General features: G+C 33.3%; 1 protein-coding gene and 1 long non-coding RNA gene across 6 annotated transcripts in view; one reads left to right on the forward strand and one right to left on the reverse strand.

Moving 5' to 3' along the window:
* The window catches only part of LOC106869351 (disks large-associated protein 1), a 374,528-nt gene that overhangs the window by 348,910 nt on the left and 15,277 nt on the right, over positions 1-10,341 (forward strand). For all 5 annotated transcript variants that reach the window (XM_052968669.1, XM_014915068.2, XM_052968667.1 and 2 more), the window contains 3 exons: positions 3,425-3,530; positions 5,208-5,299; positions 6,953-7,105. In XM_052968669.1, coding sequence (XP_052824629.1) covers positions 3,425-3,530; positions 5,208-5,299; positions 6,953-7,105 — 351 coding nt within the window. The remainder of the gene's footprint in view (positions 1-3,424; positions 3,531-5,207; positions 5,300-6,952; positions 7,106-10,341) is intronic.
* The window catches only part of LOC128248118 (uncharacterized), a 104,015-nt gene that overhangs the window by 5,857 nt on the left and 87,817 nt on the right, over positions 1-10,341 (reverse strand). The window lies entirely within an intron of this gene.

A 10,341-nucleotide genomic window follows, 5' to 3' on the forward strand; every position in this document is an offset into this window, starting at 1 on the left:
TTCTTAGCCCCTTTTCACACTGGTTACACATGTTTTGTTTTGTTTTTGCACCTGGCTCATGTGACTACTCCTTCCTTCAGATAATATTGCTTCTTTGTGGTTCTACTACCATGTTAATACCGACAGCTGTGCTTACTGCCAGAAGGCTGAGCTGTAGGGCTTGTGGAAATTAAGGGCACTGAGATCAAATTTCTTTTCTTCCAAAGGTGTTTTGTTTGTTGTTTTTATTCTCATTCAAAAAAAAAAAACTGTTTTTCTGACAGCCGGTTTAGGACTTCTCCAATAATGTAATTTTATGTCTAACATGATTACATAGATCAATCATGGTAGTAAGCTTTTGTTTCTTCTTATGCCTTCAAGACTTTTATTCTTTTTTAAACAAAAAACAAATTCCTTATCTTTCAAAATGTCTTTCCTTTAAAAACTTCCTCATTACTCGTACATGTTCAACCTTTGCTGTATTGGTATTCTCCAGTCAGGATGGTCAAGGGTAGAATATCTTTGATAATAGGTTTACTTGATCAGAGCCAACCCAGGGCCAAATAACAATCATATTGAGAATCAAATAAATGCACAGTATAATTAACAATATCAATAATTATTCTATTTCCTTCAAATTTCTTAAGTTTTGTGTGAAATGAACAATATGGAAATTCAGTAGAAAATATGAGAATCGTTGATGTTAACCATTATTATAACAATGGTATTATCAGTCCAAATATGCTTCTGTTTTGTCATGGAGAAAATTTCTCACTGTAGACAAATGCCGTAAATACACCTAAAATCAGCTCGCTGCACCGTCTACCCAGACTGTGAGAAGTCATTTCAGAGTGATTATCTCCTCTTGAGTTACAGAGACTGGACAGGGTGCACTGTGAGTACTTACTGGAACCAGTGTACAATTGGTTTATTGAAAAATAAACCAGTTACAAAGTCTTCTTTCCTCTTTAGTGCATTGGTTAAGAAGTTTGTTTCACAACCTCATGATTCTGAGTGGCCCCTTGGGCAAATGTCTTCTACCATAGACTCATATTGAGTGATACTTGTAAGTGGAATTTGACAGAAACCCATCATGCATGTGGGTGCTTATATATGTGTGTATATTTTTGGCTGATGTATATCAGTGAAGGATCTAAACATTGGCAAGAAAACCAAACAAGTGGTGCATTACAAATGAAGTCCCTTGAGATGTTCTGTTCTACATCAAGTTACAAACACCACCCACTTGTCATTCTCACCATCAGAAGTACAAGGAATTAGTTATTCGCTCAGTGGAAATCTATTAAAATCGGTGCTGTTCTTCAACCAGTGTAATATAAAATTATATAAGAAGAGATAAACAAACAGTTGTGCTTGAATTTCTAATGATCTTTATGGAATGGCATTAAAGTAACCAACTTATTAATCTAATAAACCAGAAATCATGTTCTTCTGTAAAAAATGATTCTGGAGTGAGCCAAACAAATAACTGTTGGTATAGTGAATGAAATTTTACATTAGACAGACAGGCAGACACATACACACATCATTGTGTGCATAGTGAACAGTATAAAGTTTACATTGTACCGATTTAAATAATCATATAATTTTACATGCACACACTTATCTAATACATATAGACCTGGACAAAATAGTTACATAGCTGTGGATACTCGTACACATTCTTAAAGCTTACGTAAATAAGGTTTTTGTTCCTCCTTTTTATTCAGTTACAAGTTGCTGAAAAGATGGAATTTACAAAATAACAAAATAACACAATGTTCTCTTGTTAATGTTTAGCCAGTCTTTTTTGTTCAAAGCATATACAGTCAGAGGGAAGTGCTTCTCTGTGAACATAGCATGTATAAAATTATTTTCCTTTTATCATTATAATTTACAGGTTTGTAGTTTTCATAGTGTTTTTTTTTCTTATTTTATCATTCAACTCTCCTTAAATTCCAAGTTCCACTTCAAGAATTTTTTTCTCATTTCACTATTTATTTTCACAATAAAGTGGAATTTTGTTTTTATATTTTCACTCAACCCTTTCTATTATCCAAAGAGGAGATATTTAAGTGAATCTAGTTTGTTTGGAATTGTTTTTTTTATTGAAAATAACCAACATGAATGGGAAAACATGGCTATATGCTACATGCACAACTCAAAGTCATGAGATGCCAAATTTTAACTAGGTTCCAGCATAGAATCTAAGCTTTACCATCTTCTCTGTTATTTCTACACTGGCATCCAGCTGTAGAAACTCTGCCAAATCAGATTGGAGCCTGGTGTCGCTTCCTGGTCCACCAGTCCTCAGTCAAATCGTCCAACCCATGCTAGCATGAAAAGCAGACGTTAAATGACGACAACGACACACAATCACAAACCATAGAGGAAGGGGTCTTGTTGATATTATTTTCCTCAACATATGACTGATGCTTATTTTTTTGACCCACGAGGCGATGAGAAGTAAACTATATTCCAACTGGGCTTTGAACTGAAAATGTAAAGAGTTAAAGCAAAATAGCACATAACATATTTTAAACTAGTGTCCTTTACATTTTTTTTTTATTGTATTGTTTGTTATAGCTTTCCAATAGACCAGTCACTGGGTCACTGCATTTCTGATATATATAAACGATTCTGTATATATTTATTTATAACACATGCTGTACTGGTATTCTGGCAAAACGACTTACGTAGATAGTTACTAAATTTATCTTTAAACAACAGGATTTGCATAAAAATTTTTAAATGGTACATCTTAATTTATCTTAATTCAGTGTAATTCAGAAAAAAAATGGGCTGAATGAAAATTTGCAAACAGTTAAAAATATTTTGGTGTAGTTACATAACTCTCTTGTAACTGGAAGAAAACTAAAGATACACTATTAATAAACTATGAGTATTCTGTCTCATAAAGTAAAATAGGTTTCCAAATTTAGGCAGCAACAGATTAAGAACATCCTATTTCTATCTAAATCTGTAAATTATTATGTCTGGAGCAGCAGATTTCCCCCAACCACCAAGACATTATGTAATACAAGAGTGACTGACCTCCTTGATGTGTTTTTACTGTCCCCTTTGATTTCTTAATTACTGTTTTACAAGCTATACATTTTATTACATTACAAGTAAATGTGCTTTATGGGCCTCTCTAAAGGAGACAGAAATGAACTTTATTGTTTTGAGGTGGGGGAATGGCAAGTAAGTGTCGAAATAGACTGTGGCTGTTTTAGCAGTTTACTTTTATTTCTACTGGAAATTCTTGATATTATAAAAAAAAAAGAAGAAAAAAAACATTCTCAGGGGAACATAGACAAATAAATGAACACATATACACACACATATATATATATACATATATTTACACTCATATAGAGTCATTTAATCTTAAATTTTCTACATACCTCACATACAAATAATTTTTCTCTCTTTTCTCTGGCAGGATGGAGACTATTTCCTGAAACTAACACTGAAAGAAGAGGAAAAGTTATCAAAACTATGTGCTGAGACTGCAAATGATTTAGATAAACACCATCTACCTGATGATGGTAAATAACTGTGTTTTTTTTTTCCATTCCATTGTGTTTCTGATTCTCCTTATTATCACCATAAATGTTGATGTTTATACTTCCATTCTGTTCCTTCCCCCCCACCTTTTATCTTCATTTCAATTCCTTATTTCTAACCTTCTCCCCAAGTTCCCTAATCTTTCATTTTCAATCTCCTTCCTCTCATGTTCACTTGTCTGACCAACCCTAGCAATATATTATCATACCACTATTTTCATTTAGAAAGAACTGTGCTTATTTTGGACATTATCTCATTGTTGTGAATCAGTGCCACATTTTAGTGTCACTGATGACTTTGCCCTTTTGAAATTATTTACATGCAAAGATATCAAATAACAACATATCTCCCAGTAAATAAAAGAAACCATTACCTCTTGGAGGAAAATTATATTAAATACTTTTTAATGTGCTGATATTTGCCAACCAATAACAAATTGTCAGATGCCCAGTAAACAGCAAGAATCAAAATGATGACTTACATATTTATTCTTAAGCAGAGTCAGACATGAGTGGTAATTGCTATTGTGTTTCATCACAGGAAACACCGGCCGTCCCAGATTTCCTTGAATTGATGAATCAAGTGTGTTATGATCATACATACATCATAAAGAAGTTGTTCTCCTGTGACAAAACACAACAGATTAACATATTTATGTTTGAATTTTCTGGAACATGTTAAAAATAAATATACAAGTCATCATTTTGATTTTCACTGTTCACCATGCATATGATTGCTGGGCAGTTTAGTTTAATGCTAAAACACTTGACGCGTAATCACAGAGATGTGAGTTCGAGTCTCATGGCTGGCCAGTAACGTATTTTTCTGCAATATATGGATAATTTATCCTGATCATGCTATTTTATAGCATTATCACGCGTTTGAGAAATAAATTTATTTCTGTATTATTAATAAGGTTTTCTTTATTAACAAAAAGATTTTAATAATAAAAATTTTTTAATTAATGTGAAGCACTACTCAAACAAACTGTTATATTCATTATCTTTAAAATTTCATTAGTGGTTCACAGACTCAGTTTGCTGTGGCCTTTTTAATAAAGGTATTTATTAATTGTACAAAAAATGAGATCATCTGTATGTTTTGATCTCTGTAATGCAAATTACATGTTTGAATTCCATCATGTATTTAATCAGTTGCGGAGGTGCAATGGCCCAGTGGTTAGGGCAGTTGACTCGCGTTCATAGGATCGCGGTTTCGATTCCCAGACCGGGCGTTGTGAGTGTTTATTGAGCGAAAACACCTAAAGCTCCACGAGGCTCCGGCAGGGGATGGTGGTGAACCCTGCTGTACTCTTCCACCACAACTTTCTCTCACTCTTTCTTCCTGTTTCTCTTGTGCCTATAATTCAAAAGGTCAGCCTTGTCACACTGTGTCACGCTGAATATCCCCGAGAACTACGTTAAGGGTACATGTGTCTGTGGAGTGCTCAGCCACTTGCACATTAATTTCACGAGCAGGCTGTTCCGTTGATTGTATCAACTGGAACTCTCGTCGTAAGTGACTGAGTGCCAACAATAATCAGTTAAAATAAGAAAGGAAGACCATCTTTATTCAGCCAATTTTAATGAAGATGGAAATTAAAGATTTTTTTTTTTTTTTTATCAAACAAATTTTTTTCTTTTTCTCTTTCTCTACAGTCAGCGGGAAGATACGAGCTGCAATTGGAAAAGCAAACCTACTTCAAAACAAAAAATTTAAGCAGTTTCGAGAATTATGTCAGAATTATATGGTGAGTAATTGGTCTTTTAATTCTCATTCATACCTTAAATACTGGTCAAATTGTTAATCCTCTCACAAGCCAAAGGGATTTATAGGGCCATGAAATAAATCCCTTTGATATATTGCTAGTTTAATCCCAAGTAGCTTTACAAGAAAATCCCTGTACTTATTCTCCAGCAAGAGAAATTAGAATAAAATTATCTTGCTCAGACACAACAAAATACATGCAAATAGACATAGGCTCTTTGATCCAGGAAAGTGACAAGTCCTATAATTTATCTTAATTAATTTACCTCAGACTTAATTGTAACAATTTGATAAAAGTGTGGAACAGCTAATTGTTGTTAAGATAGATGTTACAGATTTTCTTGAAATACAGAGCAGATTTTATGTTGCTATTAAGTAGGTCTGTGATGAAAGTTAACTCCAACCACGATCATTCAGTTTTTACCCCAGACACAGTACATCACTGACTGTGCACTTTCCTTTTGAAGACAGTAGGATGGAACTTGAGGTTCATTTTGTTGTTAGATATAACAGGTTGAGCAATGATATAGAGATGCCCTTATTTTTTATGGTTTTAGATCTAACCAGTATAAATTTACTAATCGTGATAAATACTAATAAAATAAGTATTAAATGTGTGTCTCTGAAATTAAATTACCAGTAAAAAGAGGCATTAAGAGCAAAAAGAGAATTTTTACCAAATAGTTCTCTCTGAAAAACTCAAAATCTATGTTAAAAAATTAAAAAATATTAACCCTTTAATATTCAAGCCAGCCATATGTGACCCAAATGTTCTACCTGTTCTATATTCAAACTGACAAGACAAGGCCTTTCACACCTACCCTACAATATCATTTTAAAAATAAACAATCACGTCATTGAAATCTCAAAGCTACAAGATAATGTATGATAAATTTTAAATGATGTGATTAAAAAACTGTTACATTTACTTGAGTGATCTGAATGCTAAAGGGTTAATCTTGTGTCATTAAAGAGAATCTGGTAATTGATTATTTTTTGCAGTCACAATTTACATTTAAAATTAACTAAAGAAGAAGATTAAATCAAAATAAATCATAAATTATTGATATTTTATTTTTCAGTATAACAAATTTTGCATTTAATTTTTGTGAAATTTGCCTGAATTCTATAAGAATTATGGCAACATGATTAAAAACCATTAGTCACCTCAGGCTGATGTAGAATACTGGTGTCTTTGAGATCGTTTAAATGTAGTTTGATTATTGGTGTAATCTTCTGAGATGCATCTGCTACATACGATAGTTTTCTGGAGTGCACCTGCTATATGCAATAGTTTATGCCATAAGTAGAGTTAAGATTAAAAATCAAGGCTGCAGTGTGATGTATAATATTACTGAAAGTAAATTTGATAGGAAAACAGGATGTGTCTGAATTTTTGATATAATTTGTTGTTAGCTATAGATTAAAGATTCATGTTTATGAAATGAGAGAATAATGAACCATTTGTAATTTTAACATGATGTTAAGGAATTAGAATTTAAGGAGAATCTAGTTAAAAATAAATCAGAACTGAAAAAGGAGTAGTTTATAAAAAAAATTAAGGGATTTATTCTCAAAATAAAACAGGATTGTTAACAGCATTTTAAAATCTACTTTCTGTACTCTTTCAATGCAGACTCCAGTTTCTTCAGAAGAAGATCACCCAACTAAGCTAGAAGATCTACAAGGATTCTGGGAAATGGTACAAATACAAATTGATGATGTTTACGACATGTTTGCCGAAATAGATTTATTACGACAAAACGGCTGGAAAGAAGTGCATTTTGAAGTAAGTTACCATAAACTATGTATCAGTAAAGGTACCCACTCCATCCTCCATTTTTTTTTTCTGCTTAGTGTGAGGAGTAACCTTTTGAGGGTTCCAAAAACAAATGAAAAGAATTTTTTGATTGTATATTTTTAAAAAAATAAGCTTAAATATTAAAGGGCAACACTCTAAGTGCAACATTTCTCTAAAATGTTTACATGTCAGTAGAATAATATAGTGTTGTAATAGCTTCCTGTTGTTCCAGCATGATGAAACATTGCTTCCATTATGAAATATTATTACAAAAACATAAAACTGCCCCCCACCCACCACCACTCCTTCATCAACAAAAGAAATCCACAGAAATGAGTTACACACTCACATCGATCCAAATCCAAATAAGCTAATACCAAAGTGAAGAGGGAGTAAGTGATTGAGGAACCATTAGGAATTTGGCTGTTTTACATTCTCTCTATCTGTGTTTTTACATGCTATCCCAGCCTCTCTTTGTCTCTCAGCCTCTCTCTCCCAGCCTCTCTTTGTCTCTCAACCACCACCTACAAATGATCAATAGAATAAAAATTCAGTTATTGAATGCAACAACATGCTTACCCAGTGGCAGGTGATCAATAAATCTAGTTATTTCAAGTAACTTGCATACTAACACCGAGGTGAAATAGTTTCATTTATTGCCTTTAGTTTTCACTTGAACTTCTTTTTAGTTTTTAAACATAAAACAAAGTTTTAAAAAAAAAAAAATTGTAGTAGAAATGATTTCATTTCATAAAGAGCTTTATATTTACTACTTCAATAATAGGCAATACAATGTGTTGACATGATTGTAACCAGGTCTCCAGGATTTACAGTAACAAGCTGGAAGATACCAGTTGAATAGTTTACATACCACCTTATATAAAATGCTTTTTGTTATTTGACTGGAGCTGGATACATGCACATACACTTGCTTCTGTGACGAAATTAGATTTTAAATCAATATTTAGCCTACAATATATAATAGCGTTTTCAGATAGTTTCAGGTCAAAGTAAAATTATATTTGGTTTGTAGAATTTTTATGTAGAATAACAATTGGATTAAATTTTGGAATTATCTAACGTCTTAGATATTCTCTCCCCACTATCTAGAATTAAGTAAGTAAAATATATTTATTATTCTTATACAAGAACGTTGTTGACAGTGAGTTCGAAGTTTTGACTAGCTAAGCCATCATTGGATTTCCTGTCAACAACATTCTTCTTGTATAAGAAAAATAAATTTGTACTCTATAAAAGTACAGAGTTACTCATCAGATTAATGTAAAATTGTTTTATTATAATTAACGTGTGTGTTTTCTCTGAAAGATTCTCAGCTGGGTCACTTGTTGAAATGTTCTTTTTCAAATCTTATTTCATTTAAGGATGAACTTGGCATCAAGTTTAAATTGTTGATTACAAATTTTGAATTTATAAACATGAATTAACTGCATTTAACCCACTATAGATTGTTCTTGGTTCTATGATTAAAAAAATAACTTCTCATTCCAGTGTGTTGATATTTATATTAAAACATTCCATCATTATTCTAAATATCAGCTTATTAATGAAATAGTTGATTATTGTATTAAATTCTTCCATATTCTCGTTGCTCTTTTATTTTTTTCAGTCATTTGAGCACTACTTTAAAGGGTTTTTTTTGTTCGTAAAAAATCAATCCCAGATCTTATTTTTTATGCCTAGTACTTATTCTGTTGATCTCTTTTGCCATACCACTAAATTATAGGAATGTGAACAGACCAACACCAGTTGTCAAGCATTGATGAGAGAACAGACACAAAGACACACACACACATAGATATATACAACAAGCTTCTTTTAGTTTCCTTCTACCAAATGTACTCACAAGGCTTTGGTCAGCCCAAGGTTATAGTAGGAGACACTTGCCCAAGGTGCCATGCAGTGGGACTGAACCCACAACCATATGGTTAGAAAGCAAGCTTTTTACCACACAGCCATGCCTTATTTCAAAAACTAACAAAAACATATAGGCAATGTATTTTATTAGAAACATGGGAATGAACAGGTTAGCAGAACTAAATAATGGAACAATATCGCTGTTTATGAAAGGGGTTAGGGGTTAATGACTTGGTTGGAGCTATTGCAAACAAAAATAAATATTGAAAAAAAACGCATTTGGCCAAATTTGGACGTACAACAGTTTAACATAATAGCAACGATATTTACTCCATTTCTTTTTTCTTGCCTCAAATACATAACAAAAACTAGTGTGTTAGTGTGTTAGTATCTATAATGAAGGCATGTTGCTTGGTGATTAGTCAAGGGTTCATTTCCTAAACTAGGCAACATAAATGTATCCACTTCATTTAAACTTTCTCCTGTCTACTCATCCCCCTCCACTCCCGCCTGTTATCATATCCTCAATGCTCCACTGGGTCAAGGATGGGAAAGCTGATTACATAGGTGTCCATGTAGTTTACTTGTGAGCACATCATAGGCTCCTAAAACAATTAGCAACAGCATGGTACATGGTACAAGTCGTACCTCCTTGCAAGTGGCAACTATGTTCACACACACACACACACACATCACTTAAAAGAAAGTTAGCAGATCACTAAGGTTGTAATTCTAATTAATTAATTTTATTTTAGCTCACTACGTTAAGTATGTTAGCCCTCACTTAATTTTATAATTTCCTGCAGAAGGCATCGAGAGATAATTCCCTCACAGCAATTTTCTTTTAATAAACTGACTTAGTAGGTGCAGGTGTAGCTGTGTGGTAACAAGCTTGCTTCCTAACCACATTGTCCCTGGTTCAGTCCCACTGCATGGCACCTTGGGCAAATGTCTTCTATGGTCTGAAGCCAACCAAAGCCTTGTGAGTGGATTTGGTGGACAGAAACTGAAAGAAGCTTGTCATATGTGTGTGTGTGTGTGTGTGTGTGTGTGTGTGTCCCACCATTGTTTGACAACCGGTATTGATGTGTTTACATCTCCATAACTTAGCAGTTCAGCAAATGAGACTAATAGAATAAATACCAGGCTTTAAAAAGAAAGTACTGGTGGGGGAGGGGGTGATTCATTTGACTAAAAACTTCAAGGTGGTGCCCCCAGCATGGCCACAGTCTAATGACTGAAACAAGTAAAAGAAAGACAAAAGGAAGTAGATGAAAAGATGAAAAGCAAAGTCGACCACAGTGGAATTTGAACTTGGAACATAAAGTTGGAGGAGATGCTGCTAATGA

The sequence above is a fragment of the Octopus bimaculoides genome, chromosome 6 (genome assembly GCF_001194135.2).
Source record: "Octopus bimaculoides isolate UCB-OBI-ISO-001 chromosome 6, ASM119413v2, whole genome shotgun sequence".
Lineage (NCBI taxonomy): Eukaryota > Metazoa > Mollusca > Cephalopoda > Octopoda > Octopodidae > Octopus > Octopus bimaculoides.